Source organism: Salmo salar, chromosome ssa14 (genome assembly GCF_905237065.1).
Source record: "Salmo salar chromosome ssa14, Ssal_v3.1, whole genome shotgun sequence".
Lineage (NCBI taxonomy): Eukaryota > Metazoa > Chordata > Actinopteri > Salmoniformes > Salmonidae > Salmo > Salmo salar.
Window position 1 is genome coordinate 42994952 of NC_059455.1, and position 24608 is coordinate 43019559.

At 46.6% G+C, this 24608-nt stretch overlaps 1 protein-coding gene across 2 annotated transcripts in view; it reads left to right on the plus strand.

Moving 5' to 3' along the window:
- Positions 1–8950: 8950 nt before the first annotated feature.
- The window catches only part of kirrel1b (kirre like nephrin family adhesion molecule 1b), a 61971-nt gene continuing 46313 nt past the window's right edge, over positions 8951–24608 (plus strand). Inside the window, exon 1 of one of the 2 annotated variants that reach the window (XM_014141084.2) lies at positions 8951–9398. In XM_014141084.2, coding sequence (XP_013996559.1) covers positions 9350–9398 — 49 coding nt within the window. In that variant the 5' untranslated portion in view covers positions 8951–9349. The remainder of the gene's footprint in view (positions 9399–24608) is intronic. The other variant, XM_014141086.2, reaches the window with a different exon arrangement.

A 24608-nucleotide genomic window follows, 5' to 3' on the forward strand; every position in this document is an offset into this window, starting at 1 on the left:
TCTCCTGTACCAGTAGTGGGGGGAACTCTCTCTCCTGTACCAGTAGTGGGGGGAACTCTCTCTCTCTCCTGTACCAGTAGTGGGGGGAACTCTCTCTCCTGTACCAGTAGTGGGGGGAACTCTCTCTCTCTCCTGTACCAGTAGTGGGGGGAACTCTCTCTCCTGTACCAGTAGTGGGGGGAACTCTCTCTCTCTCTCCTGTACCAGTAGTGGGGGGAACTCTCTCTCCTGTACCAGTAGTGGGGGGAACGCTCTCTATCTCTCCTGTACAAGTAGTGGGGGGAACTCTCTCTCCTGTACCAGTAGTGGGGGGAACTCTCTCTCTCCTGTACCAGTAGTGGGGGGGAACTCTCTCTCTCCTGTACCAGTAGTGGGGGGAACTCTCTCTCTCTCTCCTGTACCAGTAGTGGGGGGAACTCTCTCTCCTGTACCAGTAATGGGGGGAACTCTCTCTCTCCTGTACCAGTAGTGGGGGAACTCTCTCTCCTGTACCAGTAGTGGGGGGAACTCTCTCTCTCTCTCCTGTACCAGTAGTGGGGGGAACGCTCTCTCCTGTACCAGTAGTGGGGGGAACTCTCTCTCTCTCTCTCCTGTACCAGTAGTGGGGGGAATGCTCTCTCCTGTACCAGTAGTGGGGGGAACCTCTCTCTCCTGTACCAGTAGTGGGGGAACCTCTCTCTCCTGTACCAGTAGTGGGGGGAACTCTCTCTCTCCTGTACCAGTAGTGGGGGGAACTCTCTCTCCTGTACCAGTAGTGGGGGGAACTCTCTCTCTCCTGTACCAGTAGTGGGGGGAACTCTCTCTCCTGTACCAGTAGTGGGGGGAACTCTCTCTCCTGTACCAGTAGTGGGGGAAGTAGCTCTCTCCTGTACCAGTAGTGGGGGCAACTCTCTCTCTCTCCTGTACCAGTAGTGGGGGGAAGTAGCTCTCTCCTGTACCAGTAGTGGGGGGAACGCTCTCTCTCTCTCCTGTACCAGTAGTGGGGGGAACTCTCTCTCCTGTACCAGTAGTGGGGGGAACTCTCTCTCTCTCTCCTGTACCAGTAGTGGGGGGAACTCTCTCTCCTGTACCAGTAGTGGGGGGAACTCTCTCTCTCTCCTGTACCAGTAGTGGGGGGAACTCTCTCTCCTGTACCAGTAGTGGGGGGAACTCTCTCTCTCTCTCTCCTGTACCAGTAGTGGGGGGAACTCTCTCTCCTGTACCAGTAGTGGGGGGAACGCTCTCTATCTCTCCTGTACAAGTAGTGGGGGGAACTCTCTCTCCTGTACCAGTAGTGGGGGGAACTCTCTCTCTCCTGTACCAGTAGTGGGGGGAATCTCTCTCTCCTGTACCAGTAGTGGGGGAACTCTCTCTCTCTCTCCTGTACCAGTAGTGGGGGGAACTCTCTCTCCTGTACCAGTAATGGGGGGAACTCTCTCTCTCCTGTACCAGTAGTGGGGGGAACTCTCTCTCCTGTACCAGTAGTGGGGGGAACTCTCTCTCTCTCTCCTGTACCAGTAGTGGGGGGAACGCTCTCTCCTGTACCAGTAGTGGGGGGAACTCTCTCTCTCTCTCCTGTACCAGTAGTGGGGGGAATGCTCTCTCCTGTACCAGTAGTGGGGGGAACTCTCTCTCTCCTGTACCAGTAGTGGGGGGAACTCTCTCTCTCCTGTACCAGTAGTGGGGGGAACGCTCTCTCCTGTACCAGTAGTGGGGGGAACTCTCTCTCTCCTGTACCAGTAGTGGGGGGAACGCTCTCTCCTGTACCAGTAGTGGGGGGAACTCTCTCTCCTGTACCAGTAGTGGGGGGAACTCTCTCTCCTGTACCAGTAGTGGGGGAACTCTCTCTCCTGTACCAGTAGTGGGGGGAACTCTCTCTCTCCTGTACCAGTAGTGGGGGAACTCTCTCTCCTGTACCAGTAGTGGGGGGAACGCTCTCTCCTGTACCAGTAGTGGGGGGAACGCTCTCTCCTGTACCAGTAGTGGGGGGAACGCTCTCTCCTGTACCAGTAGTGGGGGGAACTCTCTCTCCTGTACCAGTAGTGGGGGGAACTCTCTCTCCTGTACCAGTAGTGGGGGGAACTCTCTCTCCTGTACCAGTAGTGGGGGGAACTCTCTCTCCTGTACCAGTAGTGGGGGGAACTCTCTCTCTCTCTCCTGTACCAGTAGTGGGGGGAACTCTCTCTCTCTCTCCTGTACCAGTAGTGGGGGGAACTCTATCGCCCCTCCTCTCTCTTCTTCTTTTGTAGTATGTTAAGGAATGTATTTTTTTAAGTATGTATTTTTTTTAAGAAAGGTGTGCATACTTTTAAATGTATTACTTTCAATTCAATTGATATATTTTTTCTTTTTTTCCTGAATAGATTTTCAACCCTGGAAGGTTAGAGGATAGCTTTGGCATATCTTATTGTTTTGAAAGTCTGCCATTTTTATATAATTTCATGTAGGCTATATAGTGTTGCCTTTACCTGTTATTCTTACAAGCACACTGATACTCTCACACACACACACACACACACACACACACACACACACACACACACACACACACACACACACACACACACACACACACACACACACACACACACACACACACACACACATGCATGGGGTACATGTGGTCCGTGACTACAGTGTGTTTGTGTTTGTGTGTGTGTGTGTGTGTGTGTGTGTGTGTGTGTGTGTGTGTGTGTGTGTGTGTGTGTGTGTGTGTGTGTGTGTGTGTGTGTGTGTGTGTGTGTGTGTGAGTGTAAGGTGTGTATAATGATAGACCCAAACAGACTCCGGAGACACTAGATGTAAAAGGAAGCCTAGTCACTATATAGTGCACTACGTTTGACCTGGACCCATAGTACTTCCTAGTGCACTATGTAGCAAATAGGGTTCCTTTTAGGGACGTGGACACTATCTGTGTTATTTTCCACCAATGTTATTGTTTTAATGAGGAGTCTATTTTCTTAGTGTTCTTTTCGGATGATAAGTCTTCCTTTTGAATAACTATCCATATCACATGGGAATAGTGCTGTGATGGACGTTACCTAATTTGTACTACGGCTAATGATGTCATCAAGGCCCGACTGCACTATGGTGATGATGTCATTATGCTGAGTTGCGTCTCCGTTGGCTGTTCTAATCTGTTCATACAGTATTAGCTTTTTTGTTACTATAGCGATTCAGTTGTTGACTTCAAATAAACATGCATTTGGGTTAACTTCCTGTTGTTGTTATCATTATTATCTACTATTCCTCCTCTCACACTTGTTGTTATAGTAACCACTGGCTGTCACAATCATTTTGCATTCAAATGTTATTTGGAAGCTCATATCATCATCACCATTGATAACGCATGTACGTTTTGTCTCCTTGGTTTCAGAATGGATATTCACCTGAACAACATTAATGTGATATAGTCTGACTCCCAAATATGTATACAATCTAATCAAATGGAATTTGTCACATGCTTGGTAAACAACAGTTGTAGACTAAAAGGCACTGCATGGTCAATCTGCTGTTTACAGAGGCTGTACAGCATTTACTGCCATGCGGCCTCTGCTGAAGTCAGAGCAAACATTTGCCTACTTTTGCGCTTTGCAGAGCAGAGCAGACCTGTTGTGAAGGAAGAGCAGATCAGACCTGTTGTGAAGGAAGAGCAGAGCAGACCTGTTGTGAAGGAAGAGCAGATCAGACCTGTTGTGAAGGAAGAGCAGAGCAGACCTGTTGTGAAGGAAGAGCAGAGCAGACCTGTTGTGAAGGAAGAGCAGAGCAGACCTGTTGTGAAGGAAGAGCAGAGCAGACCTGTTGTGAAGGAAGAGCAGAGCAGACCTGTTGTGAAGGAAGAGCAGAGCAGACCAGTTGTGAAGGAAGAGCAGAGCAGACCTGTTGTGAAGGAAGAGCAGAGCAGACCTGTTGTGAAGGAAGAGCAGAGCAGACCTGTTGTGAAGGAAGAGCAGAGCAGACCTGTTGTGAAGGAAGAGCAGATCAGACCTGTTGTGAAGGAAGAGCAGAGCAGACCTGTTGTGAAGGAAGAGCAGAGCAGACCTGTTGTGAAGGAAGAGCAGAGCAGACCTGTTGTGAAGGAAGAGCAGAGCAGACCTGTTATGAAGTTGTCAAAGAAGTGAGTTTGTGTTTATACAGGACCTGCTCCCCCACAAACCGTCAACCAACCATGTCAATGCGGAGCTATACTGAGCCCTCCACATTGTTACAAAATTTGAGAGGCACACAGCGATGGTTGATTTGGCCTCTGCATACCCTCCAGACAGAGGCTCCGTAATTTCCTCACACCCTCCACACGAAGCCTCCGACCACATTTTCAGATCAAGCATAAATTGGCTTTAACAGTGAAATGCTTACTTATGGGACCTTCCCAACAATGCAGGGAGAAAAAAAGGGAATTAATAGACACATTAACACGAGGAATAAATACACAACTATCGCCCCGTAGCACTCACTTCCGTCATCATGAAGTGCTTTGAGAGACTAGTCAAGGATCATATCACCTCCACCCTACCTGACACACTAGACCCACTCCAATTTGCTTACCGCCCCAATAGGTCCACAGACGACACAATCGCAATCACACTGCACACTGCCCTAACCCATCTGGACAAGAGGAATACCTATGTAAGAATGCTGTTCATCGACTACAGCTCAGCATTCAACACCATAGTACCCTCTAATCTTGTCATTAAGCTCGAGACCCTGGGTCTCAACCCCGCCCTGTGCAACTGGCTCCTGGACTTTCTGATGGGCCGCTCCCAGGTGGTGAGGGTAGGTAACAACATCTCCACCCCTCTGATCCTCAACACTGGGGCCCCACAAGGGTGCGTTCTCAGTCCTCTCCTGTACTCCCTGTTCACCCATGACTGCGTGGCCATGCATGCCTCCAACTCAATCATCAAGTTTGCAGACGACACTACAGTGGTAGGCTTGATTACCAACAACGACGAGACGGCCTACAGGGAGGAGGTGAGGGCCCTCGGAGTGTGGTGTCAGGAAAATAACCTCACACTCAACGTCAACAAAACAAAGGAGATGATCGTGGACTTCAGGAAACAGTAGAGGGAGCAGACCCCTATCCACATCGATGGGACAACAATGGAGAAGGTGGAAAGTTTCAAGTTCCTCGGCGTACACATCACGGACAAACTGAAATGGTCCACCCACACAGACAGCGTGGTGAAGAAGGAGCAACAGCGCCACTTCAACCTCAGGAGGCTGAAGAAATTTGGCTTGTCACCAAAAACACTCAAACCTTTACAGATGCACAATCAAGAGCATCCTGTCGGGCTGTATCACCACCCGGTACGGCAACTGCTCCGCCCACAACTGTAAGGCTCTCCAGAGGGTAGTGAGGTCTGCACAATGCATCATCAGGGGCAAACTACCTGCCCTCCAGGACACCTACACCACCCGATGTCACAGGAAGGCCAAAAAGATCGTCAAGGACAACAATCACCCGAGCCACAGCCTGTTCACCCCGCTATCATCCAGAAGGCGAGGTCAGTACAGGTGCATCAAAGCTGGGACCGAGAGACTGAAAAACAGCTTCTATCTCAAGGCCATCAGACTGTTACAGTAAACAGCCATCACTAACATTGAGTTGCTGCTGCCAACATACTGACTCAATCTCTAGCCACTTTAATAATTAAAAATTGGATGTAATAAATGTATCACTAGTCACTTTAAACAATGGCACTTTATATAATGTTTACATACCCTACATTACTCATCTCATATGTATATACTGTACTCTATACCATCTACTGCATCCTGCCTATGCAGTTCGGCCATCGCTCATCCATATATTTATATGTAAATATTCTTATTCATTCCTTTACACTTGTGTGTATAAGGTAGTTGTTGTGAAATTGTTAGATTACTTGTTAGATATTACTGCAATGTCGGAACTAGAAGCACAAGCATTTCGCGACACTCGCATTAACACCTGCTAACCATTTATATGTGACCAATAACATTTGATTTGATTTGATGAATAACGATAACTTGGCTATATACACGGGGTACCAGCACCCAGTCGATGTGCAGGGGTACAAGGTAATTGAGGTAGATATGTACATTTGGGTAGGTATTGCATGAATGGGCCTACTGTACTTACACATGCCAATGTATTGTATGATTTTACCTACTCATGCCAATGTCTTGTATGGATGAGTTTGCCTCCTACTCATCCCAATCTATTGCATGTATAGTCAGTGTATTGCATGTATAGTCAGTGTATTGCATGTATAGTCAGTGTATTGCATGTATAGTCAGTGTATTGCATGTATGAAATGTAGTACATAAACCAACAGAGGGCAGTATTGTTCATTAAAGCACCACCGAGGGACGCTCATTGGTGCTCACTGAAACCACCTCTATTCTTCTGTCTTTATCTCCTTCTACCTCTCTCTATCTTCCTCTGTCTTTCTCTCCCTCTACCCCTCTCTATCTCCCTCTCTCTCTCTCCCTCTGTCTCTCTCTCTCCATCCATCTCTCTCTCCCTCCATCTCTATCTCACCCTCTACACCTCTATCTTCCTCTGTCTCTCTCTCCCTCCATCTCTCTCTCTCCCTCTGTCTCTCCCTCTACCCCTCTCTATCTTCCTCTGTCTTTCTCTCCCTCCGTCTTTTTCTCTCTGTGTCTATCCCTCTTTATCTTCCTCCCTCTCTCCCTTCACCTGTCATTCTGTCTCTACTCCTCTCTCCCTCCATCTCTCTCTCCCTCTGTCGCTCTCTCACTCTGCCTCCCTTTCTCCCTCCCTCCATCTCTCTCTCTCCCTCTCTCTCCCTCTGTCTCTCTCTCTCTTTCTCTCCCTCTACCCCTCTCTATCTTCCTATGTCTTTCTCTCCCTTTGTCTCTCTCTCTCCCTCCATCTCTCTCTCTATCTCTCTCCCTCTGTCTCTCTCTCTCTTTCTCTCGCTCTACCCCTCTCTATCTTCCTATGTCTTTCTCTCCCTTTGTCTCTCTCTCCCTCCATCTCTCCCTCTCTCTCTCTCTCTCTTTCTCTCGCTCTACCCCTCTCTATCTTCCTATGTCTTTCTCTCCCTTTGTCTCTCTCTCTCCCTCCATCTCTCCCTCTCTCTCTCTCTCTCTCTCTCTCTCGCTCTACCCCTCTCTATCTTCCTCTGTCTTTCTCACACTTCGTCTCTCTCTCTCCCGCTGTCTCTCTCTCTCTCTCTCTCTCTCTCTCTCTCTCTCTCTCTCTCTCTCTCTGTCTCTCTCTCTTTCTCTCCCTCTACCCCTCTCTCTCTCCCGCTGTCTCTCTCTCTCTCTGTCTCTGTCTCTCTCAATTAAATTCAAGGGGCTTTATTGGCATAGAAAACATATGTTAACATTGCCAAAGCAAGTGAGGTAGATAATATACAAAAGTGAAATAAACAATAAAAATGTACAGTAAACATTACACTCACAGAAGTTCCAAAAGAATAAAGACATTACAAATGTCATTATGTATATATACAGTGTTGTAACGATGTACAAATGGTTAAAGTACAAAAGGGAAAATAAATAAACATAAATATGGGTTATATTTGGTGTTTGTTCTTTACTGGTTGCCCTTTTCTTGTGGCAACAGGTCACAAATATTGCTGCTGTGGTGGCACACTGTGGTATTTCACCCAGTAGATATGGGAGTTTATCAAATCGGGTTTGTTTTCAAATTCTTTGTGGATCTGTGTAATCTGAGGAAAATACGTGTCTCTAATATGGTCATACATTGGGCAGGAGGTTAGGAAGTGCAGCTTCTCTCTCCCTCTGTCTCCCTCTCTCCCTCCATCTCTCTCTCCCTCTGTCTCTCTCTCTCTCCTTCCATCTCTATCTCCACCTCTACCCCTCTCTATCTTCCTCTGTCTTTCTCTCTCCTTCCATCTCTATCTCCACCTCTACCCCTCTCTATCTTCCTCTGTCTTTCTCTCCCTTCGTCTGTCTCTCTCTCCCTCTGTCTCTTTCTCTCCCTCTACCCCTCTCTATCTTCCTCTATGTCTTCCTCCGTCTCTCTCTCCCTCCGTCTCTCTCTCTCTCTCTCTCTCTCTCTCTCTCTCTCTCTCTCAATTCAAGCGGCTTTATTGGCATGGGAAACATGTGTTAACATTGCCAAAGCGAGTGAGGTAGATAATATACAAAAGTGAAATAAACAATCTCTCCCTCTCTCCCTCTGTCTCTATCTTTTCCTTTGTCTCTCTCTCTCCCTTTGTCTCTCTATCTCTCTCTCCCTTCGTCTCTCTCTCTCCCTTCAACTCTCTCTCTCCCTCCCTTCATCTCTCTCTCTCTCTCTCTCTCTCCCTTTGTCTCTCTCTCTCTCTCCCTTTGTCTTTCTCTCTCTCTCCCCCCTTCATCTCTCTCTTTCTCTCTGTCTCTCTGAACTGAATAGGATAATCAAACATGTCCCTGTGACACAACGTTTCTGATGAAATGTGGGAGGATTCAGTTCTCAGTATGTGGGGGTCTGGCATTTTTGGTAAAAAAAAAAGTTTTTGTGAAAAGCAAAAAAGCAGTTTTTGAGATTTCAAAATAAATTCGAACAGATGGAAAAGCTTCCATTGCCACTGAAAGGTGACTTCTTAGTAGTGTGGCTCAGCACAGATTTTCTTTTTTATCTGCCATTTCCGGGTCTTTGAGGCAAACACTTGCAACCCACGTCTTGATATTAGAAGCAGTAATCCAAAATATAAGCTGTTTTTAAGAATGTAACCTGTACTGATTATAGTTGCTTTTTTAGTAATGTCATAACGTCATCCCTGTTAGGTCTACATGTCATGTTTTACTACGCAGCACTACATTACACAGTGAAATGCACATAGGCCGATGAGGCACGTATCACTGATGGCAAACAGACAATGATTAACTGGTAGAGAGGCACGGGGCAACAAAGGACGTTCATGTAAGAGAATAACTGATGGTGTGCACAAGGGTGCAGTTCCCCATGTCGCCTCCTGCAATCATAGAGCGCACTTATCCGTTTGCGGAGTAAAAAGATGTGATTTGGAGGAGCCTAGTGTAGGCTTTGGGTACGTTCTGTGGTGATTCTGTAGAGAGAGGCAGCGAGAAGAAAGAAGAGAGAGAGGAATTCACTCTTTAATGAGTGTACGGCTGTGCACGCAGCCAGAGAAAAGAGACAGAACGAAGGGAAGGAAATAAGAAAAACGTGGGGATAGATTTGAAGCACAAAACAAGTAAAAGCCAAGGAGGGACACGAACCGGAGACGAAACAAACCGCTGCAATTAACAATCAACCAAAGGATTGCTAATTTTTCCCGTTATTGACGCGTAAACGAGGCTATTTGTAGGGGAATTGATGGTGTCTCCACTGAGCAGAAGTCTAACGGACCTTGCAGAGGGGAGGAATTGGAAGGCACTCGGCTGAATCATGCTGCTGTTGTTGTGGATAATAACTTTGGCTTTCAGTTTTAACAAAGGTGAGGAAAACTGAAAACCCGGTGATATGGTCAACCTGCTTGCATTTTTATACCTTCTGGTTATATCCAGTGGGAGCAAAATAGTAAAAGTTTTTATGTATCAATACCTCATCAGTCTTTCCGTATCCTACCTCTGTCCACTGAATACTTATGTGTTGTATCACATTCCACGTTTTAGACTGTATGTTTTAAGTTTTTCACGAGTTTGTGCAGAATGAATGCTGGAATAGGATTATTGAGCTGAAGGTTATGATGGGAACGGAGGCATTATTCGTGGTCTTCCGGGAAACATGTGAGAAACTGAGAATTAAAATGCAGACCATATAGCCTAGATACATTTGGTTTATATTTCCACACTTAAAACGATTGTTCGTGCAGCCTCTACCAGGCGCTCGGAGAGAGAGAGAACCGAGACAGACAGCAGCTGCATGTAGGATATTGGGCTGATATGACCTTTGTATTGCATTAACCGAAATCATTTACACAACTAACGTCTAGTTTATAACACTAGGCTATAGCCCTTTATCACGGGAGAAATATGATAGGCCTACACACATAATATCATTACTCACTGCGCATGTTGTGCCAGAGAGAGAGATACATTGATGAGGGAATGGCTGAATGAACAGAACACGGGAAAACTGGGAAACTCCAGCCCGACTATAACATAGCAGTCCCCTACCAGATCAGTGTCAGATCAGTGTCTCCAGTGCAGGGGTGTCACTCATTCTGCCCCCGGGGACGGCATTCGGTTTTCAATGAGGTCCGGAGGGCCGAACTGAAAATTGGTTCTATTTCTTGCCGTCAAAATGAGCAAACAAATGTCCTCTATCCATCGTTTTTGTCATTTTCGATGGTTCTGACTGTCTCTTTCATTTCGGTGATTATTAGCGAGCTGGACACAGTCAAGAAACGGTATAAATGTAGGTCCATTATAATTTCTACACATTTTAAAGTAGGTTATATTGAGTTGCATGTAGGTAGTCTCGTGCTGATCGTGCGCGTGATTATTTAGCACAGATCTCAGACAGAACCGTGGGGAGGTACGCGGAATGTAGGCAAATAGCCTATTTTACCTTCACATATAAGGTAAACATGTAAAAAAAAATGTTTTTGGCTACTGATAGCCGTTGTGATTTTACCGCGGCACGGGGATTGACTGATCATCTCTGTCCACTCTGTCCAACACTATTTCGTGTCTAACGAAACGTCATGGCACGCGATAGCAGCTCCAAATAAGGCTTTGATTAATTGTGGTGCGTGAGGCTCGGTTCGGTTAGTGGGAGAAAGGGGACCTGTTTGATTATGGACAATAGTTCTCTCGTGCCTGTGCTGTTGGTTCTCCCGTGGAGCCGCTACACGCGCTGCTCATCACCGGTTGCTGAGGAGATCTCACTCACACGGCATACCTGCCTCTGCACCTGAGTCCTGGCGCCAGTCCTGTTCTGTACTGATACAACAGCAGTATAATACACCTATTACATCACACATTCATACAGCTTCATTCAGTTATGATGCCATTATTCATAGCCATACCCATCACATACACTCTTCACAAACCTCCTTATAAGACAGAGTAGTCTTCTTTCTTTTTTACCGTTTTACACGCTCTGCTACCATAAGAGGAAGGGAAAATAGGCTTGACAGAGAAAGAGAGAGGAAGAACTAGACACAGAAAAGAGGCAGATTATTGACAGAGAAAGAGAGAGGAAGAACTAGACATGTCCTGCAGCTTTGGTCACTGCCATGTTCCAAACGGGGCTCCTGAGTGGCGCTGCGGTCTAAGGCACTGCATCTCAGTGTTAGAGGCGTCACTACAGACCCTGGTTCAGCGGTCTAAGGCACTGCATCTCAGTGTTAGAGGCGTCACTACAGACCCTGGTTCAGCGGTCTAAGACACTGCATCTCAGTGTTAGAGGCGTCACTACAGACCCTGGTTCAGCGGTCTAAGACACTGCATCTCAGTGTTTGAGGCGTCACTACAGACCCTGGTTCAGCGGTCTAAGACACTGCATCTCAGTGTTAGAGGCGTCACTACAGACCCTGGTTCAGCGGTCTAAGACACTGCATCTCAGTGTTAGAGGCATCACTACAGACCCTGGTTCAGCGGTCTAAGGCACTGCATCTCAGTGTTAGAGGCGTCACTACAGACCCTGGTTCAGCGGTCTAAGACACTGCATCTCAGTGTTAGAGGCGTCACTACAGACCCTGGTTCAGCGGTCTAAGGCACTGCATCTCAGTGTTAGAGGCGTCACTACAGACACCCTGGTTCAGCGGTCTAAGGCACTGCATCTCAGTGTTAGAGGCGTCACTACAGACCCTGGTTCAGCGGTCTAAGGCACTGCATCTCAGTGTTAGAGGCGTCACTACAGACCCTGGTTCAGCGGTCTAAGGCACTGCATCTCAGTGTTAGAGGCGTCACTACAGACCCTGGTTCAGCGGTCTAAGACACTGCATCTCAGTGTTAGAGGCGTCACTACAGACCCTGGTTCAGCGGTCTAAGGCACTGCATCTCAGTGTTAGAGGCGTCACTACAGACCCTGGTTCAGCGGTCTAAGACACTGCATCTCAGTGTTAGAGGCGTCACTACAGACACCCTGGTTCAGCGGTCTAAGACACTGCATCTCAGTGTTTGAGGCGTCACTACAGACCCTGGTTCAGCGGTCTAAGGCACTGCATCTCAGTGTTAGAGGCGTCACTACAGACCCTGGTTCAGCGGTCTAAGGCACTGCATCTCAGTGTTAGAAGCGTCACTACAGACCCTGGTTCAGCGGTCTAAGACACTGCATCTCAGTGTTAGAGGCGTCACTACAGACCCTGGTTCAGCGGTCTAAGGCACTGCATCTCAGTGTTAGAGGCGTCACTACAGACCCTGGTTCAGCGGTCTAAGGCACTGCATCTCAGTGTTAGAGGCGTCACTACAGACCCTGGTTCAGCGGTCTAAGGCACTGCATCTCAGTGTTAGAGGCGTCACTACAGACCCTGGTTCAGCGGTCTAAGACACTGCATCTCAGTGTTAGAGGCGTCACTACAGACACCCTGGTTCAGCGGTCTAAGGCACTGCATCTCAGTGTTAGAGGCGTCACTACAGACACCCTGGTTCAGCGGTCTAAGACACTGCATCTCAGTGTTAGAGGCGTCACTACAGACACCCTGGTTCAGCGGTCTAAGACACTGCATCTCAGTGTTAGAGGCGTCACTACAGACACCCTGGTTCAGCGGTCTAAGGCACTGCATCTCAGTGCTAGAGGCGTCACTACAGACACTCTGGATCGATTCCAGGCTGTATCACAACCAGCCGTGATTGTGAGTCTCATAGATCGGCGCACAATTGGCCCAGCGTCCTCCGGGTTTGGCCGGGTTGGTTAGAGTGTTGGGCCAGTAACCGGAAGGTTGCTAGTTCGAATCCCTGAGCTGACAAGGTAAAAATCTGTCGTTCTGCCCCTGAAGAAGGCAGTTAACCCACTGTTCATAGGCCGTCATTGTAAATAAGGATTTGTTCTTAACTGACTTGCCTTGTTAAATAAAGGTTAAAAATAATGTGTGGGGATATGTTGTTGAGAGCCAATGTGGGAGTGAAAAGTGAGGATGTTTGCATATTTGACGGTGTCTGTTGGGGAATTATGAGTGACACACATCAATCTCCCCCATTCTGCCATGCTGAATTAGAGATACTTTGAGAGGGAAAGGGGGCAGAGAGACATGGCCCTGACATGGAGAGAGGTTGGAAACTGGAGAGAGAGAGAGCAGGGGTCAGAGAGACATGGCCCTGACATGGAGAGAGGTTGGAAACTGGAAAGAGAGAGAGCAGGGGGCAGAGAGACATGGCCCTGACATGGAGAGAGGTTGGAAACTGGAGAGAGAGAGAGCAGGGGGCAGAGAGACATGGCCCTGACATGGAGAGAGGTTTGATGCTGGTGAGAGAGGGAGATAATAATTAAAAATGGCATTGGGAACCCACTATTACAGATTGACTAGTAATTTTGGTGACTAGAGAACGACTTAAGCTTCAGGGCAGGTGGGTGTCCAAATCCAGACAGAGCATGTGATGGCTTAGAAAGAAATGTCTAGCCATTCAAATAAGTAATCTTTTGTAATCTAATCTAATCTAATACTACACCTCTTGATATGGATGATATGGATGATATAGATGCATGAATGAGTATTAGACCCAGACTCTACCCTTAAAGTGGCTTTGGCTTTGTCCCCAAATGATACCCTTTTGGCACCCCTGTGGGCCCTGGTGAAAAGTAGTGCACTAGATGGGGAATAGGGTGCCATTTGGGATACATCCTTTCTTTTGTGGTATGTGTTTGATAGAGGTTGGAGAGATCAGCCACTTCTTTTTAGGAGAGAGGGAGAATCAACTTACCCAGTCTCTTCTCTCCTGTTGAGGGAATTCTTTCAAAGGGATTCAGACATCAAAACCAAACAGCATTGGAGGGTATATGTCAACAAAAAGGACTAAAGAGCAAGTATGACACGTGACGAGAAGGATGTTGAGGTAGTTTCTAAATCTCTCTCTCCCTTTCTCTCTGTCTCTCTCTCTATCTCTCCCTTTCTTTCTCTCTATCTCCCTTTCTCTTTCTCTCTCTCTCCCTTTCTCTCTTTCTCTCTCTCTCCCTTTCTCTCTGTCTCTCTCTCTCCCTTTCTCTCTGTCTCTCTCTCTCCCCCTCTATCTCTTTGTTGTCTGTGAGAAAAACAATTCAATGATGCTCACCTGGCGTTTTTTGACACTTGAAATCCATTCAAAGATTCCTCTAAAAAATATCTTCGCTAAATGTATGACTCCATATTGATAAATGACAACATAAAATATAAATAATGTGTTTACATCTTAATTCCAGCCTTTGCATATTTGTCTATGGTGGTGTTTGTCTGTTCAGGGCAGGCTTTGTGATAGGTCTTTCATGGCACATCTACAGTCCACCAATTACACCGGCCACCAAATGGCACCTTTTCCCTTTATAAGGCACTACTTTTGAACAGAGCACAATGAGCCCAGTGCACCATATAGGGTATAGAGTGCCATTTGAGCCACTTCTTTCCATCACACAAAAGAACCAGGCCAGATTGAGGCAATTGTGATATATTATGACACAATTCTGTGACGTTTTTGTTTGTTTAGGTGTTCGCCATTTGTTTTTTTTGGGGGGGGGGCTGTTCGTGCAATTCGTTGTTCATCGGTGATTGATCAACAGTACTATTCTTAGTAGGAGTGGTAACGAAGGAAATCTTCAATTTACATTTACATTTTACATTTAAGTCATTTAGCAGACGCTCTTATCCAGAGCGACTTACAAATTGGTGCATTCACCTTATGATATCCAGTGGAACAACCACTTTACAATAATGCATCTAAATCTTTTAAGGGGGGGGTTAGAAGGATTACTTTATCTTATCCCAGGTATTCCTTAAAGAGGTGGGGTTTCAGGTGTCTCCGGAAGGTGGTGATTGACTCCGCTGTCCTGGCGTCGTGAGGGAGCTTGTTCCACCATTGGGGTGCCAGAGCAGCGAACAGTTTTGACTGGGCTGAGGGGGAACTGTGCTTCCTCAGAGGTAGGGGGGCCAGCAGGCCAGAGGTGGATGAACGCAGTGCCCTTGTTTGGGTGTAGGGCCTGATCAGAGCCTGAAGGTATGGAGGTGCCGTTCCCCTCACAGCTCCGTAGGCAAGCACCATGGTCTTATAGCGGATGCGAGCTTCAACTGGAAGCCAGTGGAGAGAGCGGAGGAGCGGGGTGACGTGAGAGAACTTGGGAAGGTTGAACACCAGACGGGCTGTGGCGTTCTGGATGAGTTGTAGGGGTTTAATGGCACAGGCAGGGAACCCAGCCAACAGCGAGTTGCAGTAATCCAGACGGGAGATGACAAGTGCCTGGATTAGGACCTGCGCCGCTTCCTGTGTGAGGCAGGGTCGTACTCTGCGAATGTTGTAGAGCATGAACCTACAGGATCGGGTTACCGCCTTGATGTTAGTGGAGAACGACAGGGTGTTGTCCAGGATCACGCCAAGGTTCTTAGCACTCTGGGAGGAGGACACAAGGGAGTTGTCAACCGTGATGGCGAGATCATGGAACGGGCAGTCCTTCCCCGGGAGGAAGAGCAGCTCCGTCTTGCCGAGGTTCAGCTTGAGATGAATGATGAAGTGATTGTTGTCATTCAATGACATTAGTTAGAGTTACAGATTTCCCTGATTTATCTTAGATTGATTTGGACCCTGTCTTTCAAAGATAATTCGTAGAAATCCAAATAACTTCACATATCTTCAATGTAAAGGGTTCAAACACTGTTTCCCATGCTTGTTCAATGAACCATAAACAATGAATGAACATGCACCTGTGGAAGGTTGTTAAGACACTAACAGCTTACAGACGGTAGGCAATTAAGGTCACAGTTATGAAAACATAGGACACAAAAGAGGCTTTTCTACTGACTCTGAAAAACACCAAAAGAAAGATGCCCAGGGTCACTGCTCATCTGCGTGAACGTGCCTTAGGCATGCTGCAAGGAGGCATGAGGACTGCAGATGTGGCCAGGGCAATAAATTGCAATGTTCGTACTGTGAGACGCCTAAGACAGCGCTACAGGGAGACAGGACGGACAGCTGATCGTCCTCGCAGTGGCAGACCACGTGTAACAACACCTGCACAGGATCGGTACATCCGAACATCACACGTGCTGGACAAGTACAGGATGGCAACAACAACTGCCTGAGTTACACCAGGAACGCACAATCCCTCAATCAGTGCTCATGTAACAGTTTAGCTTCCGTCCCTCTCCTCACCCCTACCTGGGCTCGAACCAGGGACCCTCTGCACACATCGACAACAGCCACACTGGATGCATCGTTACCCATCGCTCTACAAAAGCCGCAGCCCTTGCAGAGCAAGTGGAACAACTACTTCAAGGTCTCAGAGCGAGTGACGTCACCAATTGAAACGCTATTAGTGTGCACCCCGCTAACTAGCTAACCATTTCACATCGGTTACACTCACCCCCCTTTTGACCTCCTCCTTTTCCGCAGCAACCAGTGATCCGGGTCACGGCACCAATGTAACAGTATAGCTTCCGTCCCTCTCCTCACCCCTACCTGGGCTCGAACCAGAGACCATCTGCACACATCAACAACTGCCTCCCACGAAGCATCATTACCCATCGCTCCACAAAAGCCACGGCCCTTGCAGAGCAAAGGGAACAACTACTTCAAGGTCTCAGAGTGAGTGACGTCACCGATTGAAACGATATTAGCGAGCACCCCGCTAACTAGCTAGCCATTTCACATCGGTTACACTCAGACTGTCCACAATAGGCTGAGCGAAGCTGGACTGAGGGCTTGTAGGCCTGTTGTAAGGCAGGTCCTCACCAGACATCACTGGCAGCAACGTCGCCTATGGGCACAAACTCACCGTCGCTGGACCAGACAGGACTGGCAAAAAGTGCTCTTCACTGGCGAGTTGCGGTTTTGTCTCACTAGGGGTGATGGTCGGATTCGCGTTTACTGTCGAAGGAATGAGTGTTACACCGAGGCCTGTACTCTGGAGTGGGCTCGATTTGGAGGTGGTGGGTCCGTCATGGTCTGCGGTGGTGTGTCACAGCATCATTGGACTGAGCTTGTTGTCATTGCAGGCAATCTCAACGCTGTGCGTTACAGGGAAGACATCCTCCTCCCTCATGTGGTACCCTTCCTGCAGGCTCATCCTGACATGACCCTCCAGCATGACAATGCCACCAGCCATACTGCTCGTTCTGTGCTTGATTTCCTGCAAGACAGGAATGTCAGTGTTCTGCCATGGCCAGCGAAGAGCCCGGATCTCAATCCCATAGAGCACGTCTGGGACCTGTTGGATCGGAGGGTGAGGGCTAGGGCCATTTCCCCCAGAAATGTCCATGAACTTGCAGGTGCCTTGGTGGAAGAGTGGGGTAACATCTCACAGCAAGAACTGGCAAATCTGGTGCAGTCCATGAGGAGGAGATGCACTGCAGTACTTAATGCAGGTGGTGGCAACACCAGATACTGACTGTTACTTTTGATTTTGACCCCCCCCCCTTTGTTCAGGGACACATTATTAAAGTTCTGTTAGTCACATGTCTGTGGAACTTGTTCAGTTTATGTCTCAGTTGTTGAATCTTGTTATGTACATACACATGTTAAGTTTGCTGAAAATAAATGCAGTTGACAGTGAGAGGACGTTTCTTTTTTTGCTGAGTTTATATGCTGGCTATGTTGTTACCAAGAGGGAAAACAGTAATATTGACACCTACATTTTTTTTTTCAAGCAAATGTCTTTTAAGGGAGTATGCGAGCCACAGACATTCGCTTGAGCTAGCCAAGTTCTGCTGGGAGCAAACAGAACATAGTATTTGGGTGCCTTTACAATCATTCATGCATACATTTGAAGTATGGGAGGTCCTGGGAATCAGGGTAGCGGAGTAGGGGAGTAGGGTAGAGGAGTGGGGTAGCGAAGTAGCAGAGTAGCGGAGTGGGGTTGTGAAGTGGAGTAGCATCATCAACATCATTCTCTTGGCGTGCGTCCCCTATATAGTTTCTATGGGACGCAGCCTTGATAAATTAAGTTGTGATTTGGGAGAGGCGGAGATGATGTCACTGTAGGAGATTTGGGTGTCATTGTTCTGGCGGAGGGGATTAGGGTGGCTTTACACCTCAGGCAGTGTGTGTGTGTTTGCGTGCGTGTGCGTGGGTGTGGGTGTGTGAATGTTCTACATAATATGAGTAATTGTGTTTTCTAACAAGGCAGGGGTGAGAGCCAAATAAAAACAAGGTAACGATAAACTTGTCGTCCCCCACGAATCATGCTGCCCCCCCCGATAGTGCCGATTTAAATATCGCGTGACTAACAAATTTCACTTAATTACTATAAGCTACCGCCTTTGGCCAATCAGTGTAATTTTGTAAATGTTCTCTATGGCAAGACGTGTTATTCACACAAGTTTCATCAAAATCGTGGCCAGTGCTGTCTGAGATATTGCGTGTGACGAACATACAAACGTACGGAAAGAAGATCCACAGTCACCTCTCCAATTTCATTGTGGGGGACAATACAATGTACAATAATGGAACTATATGCAGAGAGTACCAGTACGGGATCAATGTGCAGGGGTATGAAGTATTTAAAGTAGATATGTACATAAAGGCAGGGTAACGTGGTATCAGGATAGACGACAATAAGAGTAAACATGTAATCTTCCCTTGGGCTAATCAGTGTAATTTTTAATTTGCTGGATCTCTATAGCAAGACACATCATTCACCCAAGTTTCATCAAAAATCGGGCCAGTGGTGTCATATCCCTGAGCATGTGTGCCAAATTATAGCACTCTGAGTAAAACAGATCAAGAAATATATATGTGTGCCTGTTATAGCGCCACCGTGTGGTCGATATGAATGTTCTTACATATGTTGAGTCTTGACAGTGTTTGCAACATGTGTACCACATTTTGTTACAATACAAATATCCATGACTGATTTATATGCGTTTATGTGCCAGACCACACCCACATAAATGTTTATTGGTCAATAGCGGTTGTTTCAGGTCATAGTCTGGAAAATATTACATTGAGAAAGCTTTGTCCATAGATGACACAGCAAGTTTCGTGCAGATCAGTCATTCGGTGACAGAGGAGTAGTGTTTTAAGTGTTTTTCACAAAATTCAAAATGGCGGAAGATCCATCATGGTGGACCTTATGGGTCCCAGAGGCAAATTTGTTTCTTGTGTGGAGAGGGACCTATGTACCGAAGGTCATGACTTTAGGTCAAACCGGGTGAGGGGCGTGACCTTTTAAAGTTAGCATTTTCAATTTTGTTATAGCGCCACCATCTGGCCAATCAGAGTAATTGTGTAAATGCCAGATCTCTATGGCAAGAGACATCATTCACCCAAGTTTCATCAAAATTGAGCCAATGCTGTTTGAGATATTGCATGTGACTGACGTAGGAATGAATGTACGAACGTACGGACAGACGGGGTGAACAATAAAAAGAGCATGTATACTGATGATAGAGGCAGAGATGTGGGGTAGAAAGAAAGAAAGATAGATAGAGGGAGGGAGGCAAAGATAATATTATAATGCTCTTTTTTAAATAAAATAAGTATGTTTCTATAGCAACCATCTAACCAGAGGCTGAAGGGGGGGGGGGGGTGCATCGGTGGAGAGACTGTTTCCATAGCAACACACAAAGAGAGGGAGAAAGGGACTTATGGAAACTTAGAAGAAAAAAAACATAGCGGTACATTGAAAACTGTATATACGCAACGTAGTCTAGTGTTGGTGTTGGAGATAGATAGAGGAGGGGAGGTGGAGAGAGGTGCAGGAGTGTATGTGTGTATGTGTATAGTACAGGGGTCTCCAACCTTTTCTAGCACGAGAGCTACTTTTAAAGATCTTTTAATTTTTTATAGCTTTCAAATTTGCACATTCTACCCTGCAACTCTTCCCCAGGTCCTTGGTGTACAATATATGTTTTCATATCGATACACCTGGTAATATAGCTAATGTTAATAAAGAGTATTTGGCATAAAATAAAAAATATATTTTGTATTTTCCCGAATTTTGTTTTCTCCATTTTATTTTTCCTTGTTTTGTTTTTTTCTGTCAGTTTTTTACTGTCAATATTACAATTATTCATAGAGAAACAGCAAAAATGGATGTTCAGAGTCCATGTCAGTGCTTTTAAGTTCTGGAGAAAGAACAAACATATTTAGATTTTTAGTGTATTTCCCCTTTAATTGCAAGTGAGGAATGTGTCGCTCTAGCAGTGTTTCTGCTGTTAGGCCTATGGCAGCAGAACATGTCATGGCAGATTTTGCAAAACAATGGCCACCCAATTGAAACAAATATTTATGATATACTGTAGTTCTGTCAGGTAACCCTACTTTGCAGTGTACATTTAATTGAGAAGGTTTTAAGGGGACACTTCTGACAGTTTGCAATGGAACACATAAAAAATACATGTACTTTCAGAATTGATTGGCGAGCTACTCTCCTGTTGGAGGCCCCTGGTGCAGTGTCTATAGTACAGGGCCAAGGAGAAACAGACGGATGGAGGAATGAAAAGACATTCATGAAATGGATTATGATGCACTGCATATGGTAGAGGGGAAGAGGCTGAAGTCTGATAGACCAGAGGTGACCCCATCACTGAGGATGGAGAGAGAGAGTTGGGGGGAGATAGAGAGAGGGGGAGAGAGAGAGGAAGAGAGAGGTAGAGAGAGGAAGGAGAGAGAGAGGAAGAGAGAGAAGAAGAGAGAGGAAGAGAGAGAGGAAGGAAAGAAAGAGAGAGGACAGAAATAGAGAGCGGGAGAGAGAGGAAGAGAGAGAGGAAGGAGAGAGAGAGGATGAGAGAGGACAGAAATAGAGAGCGGGAGAGAGAGGAAGAGAGAGAGGAAGGAGAGAGAGAGGATGAGAGAGGACAGAAATAGAGAGCGGGAGAGAGAGGAAGAGAGAGAGGAAGGAGAGAGAGAGGATGAGAGAGGACAGAAATAGAGAGCGGGAGAGAGAGAATTGATAGAGGGCTTAGAGTTCATAGAATTCTATCGACGAATGTCACAGTCTGTCTCCCCAAGTCGCAATGGTACTGAAGACCTGTGTCTCAAATGGCACTCTATTCCCTATATAGTACTACTTATAACCAGAGCCCTATGCCACCCTGGTCAAAAGTAGTGCACTATATAAGGAATAGGGTGCCATTTGGGACGCTGTCAGTCTGTCTCCCCAAGTCACAATCAATCTTTAGGCCTTCATTAGGTATCATAGGAAGGACATTTACTATATGTTCAATTACCATGGGTTACTAAAGATATAACATACTGTTCAACATATATATACGACACAGTAGTGTCCTGTGTACTGGTACATCAAGCTTCATCACGCTACAGAAACAGGAGATAGGCTTCTGTCCTACAGGTCAAATAAAATAAAACATTTATTTGTCACATGTGCCGAATACAACAGGTGTAGACCTTACAGTGAAATGCTTACTTACAAGCCCTTAACCAACAATGCAGTTTTAAGAAAATACAAAAAAAAAGTAAGAGATAAGAATAACAAATAGTTAAAGAGCAGCAGTAAATACAAATAGCGGGGCTATATACAGGGGGTACCGGTACAGAGTCAATGTGGAGGTTATATACAGGGGGTACCGGTACAGAGTCAGTGTGGAGGTTATATACAGGGGGTACCGGTACAGAGTCAGTGTGGAGGTTATATACAGGGGGTACCGGTACAGAGTCAACGTGGAGGCTATATACAGGGGGTACCGGTACAGTGTCAATGTGGAGGTTATATACAGGGTGTTGCGGTACAGAGTCAATGTGGAGGCTATATACAGGGGGTACCGGTACAGAGTCAATGTGGAGGCTATATACAGGGGGTACCGGTACAGAGTCAATGTGGAGGTTATATATAGGGGGTACCGGTACAGAGTCAACGTGGAGGCTATATACAGGGGGTACCGGTACAGAGTCAATGTGGAGGTTATATACAGGGGGTACCGGTACAGAGTCAATGTGGAGGCTATATATAGGGGGTACCGGTACAGAGTCAACGTGGAGGCTATATACAGGGGTACCGGTACAGAGTCAATGTGGAGGTTATATACAGGGGGTACCGGTACAGAGTCAACGTGGAGGCTATATACAGGGGGTACCGGTACAGAGTCAACGTGGAGGCTATATACAGGGGGTACCGGTACAGAGTCAACGTGGAGGCTATATACAGGGGGTACCGGTACAGAGTCAACGTGGAGGCTATATACAGGGGGTACCGGTACAGAGTTAATGTGGAGGTTATATACAGGGGGTACCGGTACAGAGTCAATGTGGAGGTTATATACAGGGGGTACCGGTACAGAGTCAATGTGGAGGCTATATACAGGGGGTACCGGTACAGAGTCAATGTGGAGGTTATATACAGGGGGTACCGGTACAGAGTTAATGTGGAGGTTATATACAGGGGGTACCGGTACAGAGTCAATGTGGAGGCTATATATAGGGGTTACCGGTACAGTGTCAATGTGGAGGCTATATACAGGGGGTACCGGTACAGAGTCAATGTGGAGGCTATATACAGGGGGTACCGGTACAGTGTCAATGTGGAGGCTATATACAGGGGGTACCGGTACAGAGTCAATGTGGAGGGTATATACAGGGGGTACCGGTACAGTGTCAATGTGGAGGCTATATACAGGGGGTACCGGTACAGTGTCAATGTGGAGGCTATATACAGGGGGTACCGGTACAGAGTCAACGTGGAGGCTATATACAGGGGGTACCGGTACAGAGTCAATGTGGAGGTTATATACAGGGGGTACCGGTACAGAGTCAATGTGCGGGGGCACTGATTTCGAAGTAATTGAGGTAATATGTACATGAAGGTAGAGTTATTAAAGTGACTATGCATAGATAATAACAGAGTATATCAGCAGCGTAGAAGCGGGGGAGGAGGGGGGGGGGGGCAATGCTTACATACATACATACAGTACATTTGGAAAGTATTCAGACCCGATTTTAACTTTTTTGCTACTGTATTTTTATATAGGGACATAAAACTAAAACTGAGGTGGAACAAGTTTCAACTGATGGGCTAAGCCCCCTTTTTGCCCCCTCATGGATCCGGGACTGCAAGCAGAGCTGTTTTATCGAGACACAAATATCCTGCTTTTTCATTTGGTGCATAGGCACAAATACAGACACAGCTTGGCTACATTGTAACCACAAAGTGGCCATGATGCACTTGCATATAGGGTTCAGCCAGGACTGTTACTTTTGTAACTGAACGAAAACATTTTAACAATGTGACTTAACCGATTGAAGTTGGGAAAATAGATGGTAGAAATGCAGAATGGTGTTCAATGTTAACAGCTTGGGGAGGAACATTATTTCACAGATTTAATCATGTAAATATTAGGCCTACTGATTATTTCTCACTATCTACTTGCAAGCTACTCATTGACAGCAGTTAAGTGCAACTTTTGGTAGGCTGATGGAAAGCTACTCAGTCACAGTCTCTGCTACAGCTCTACAGTAAAACCTAATCAGACTTTGCTCATGGTTATTACGGGCAACGTGAAATGATACAATTCATTTTCTCAAAGTGCACGCAGCTCAAATTATATGTAACAACACCATTTCGACCAACCAAAGATAGAAATGTAACAACAGCACAACAAAATAGATAAACACATTTCTGGCATGAGGGACTGAACCAAAACAGTGGCATGAGGGACTGAACCAAAACAGGGGCATGAGGGACTGACCCAAAACAGTGGCATGAGGGACTGAACCAAAACAGTGGCATGAGGGACTGAACCAAAACAGTGGCATGAGGGACTGAACCAAAACAGTGGCATGAGGGACTGAACCAAAACAGTGGCATGAGGGACTGAACTAAAACAGTGGCATGAGGGACTGAACCAAAACAGTGGCATGAGGGACTGAACCAAAACAGTGGCATGAGGGACTGAACCAAAACAGTGGCATGAGGGACTGAACCAAAACAGGGGCATGAGGGACTGAACCAAAACAGGGGCATGAGGGACTGAACCAAAACAGTGGCATGAGGGACTGAACCAAAACAGTGGAATGAGGGACTGAACCAAAACAGTGGAATGAGGGACTAAACCAAAACAGTGGCATGAGGGACTGAACCAAAACAGTGGCATGAGGGACTGAACCAAAACAGTGGCATGAGGGACTGAACCAAAACAGTGGCATGAGGGACTGAACCAAAACAGTGGAATGAGGGACTGAACCAAAACAATGGAATGAGGGACTAAACCAAAACAGTGGCATGAGGGGCTGAACCAAAACAGTGGCATGAGGGACTGAACCAAAACAGTGGAATGAGGGACTAAACCAAAACAGTGGCATGAGGGACTGAACCAAAACAGTGGCATGAGGGACTGAACCAAAACAGTGGCACTAGGGACTGAACCAAAACAGTGGCATGAGGGACTGAACCAAAACAGTGCACACAGGAGCAAAGCAAAACTTTCCAGTGGTCAAAACCATTCATCTTGAGGCGACGGCAAAAGGCAATGCTCGTTATGTGTTTTCAGCTGCTATTGTCCTCCTATTGCCGTTTGCTGTGCTGTCTATGACAATGATGTCACTGAGTCCGGGCTGTCACCTCTCGTCTAGATCTGCAGCCATTTCATTTGTCGGCTCCTTGATGATTGTCTGCCTGCGTCCCCAAA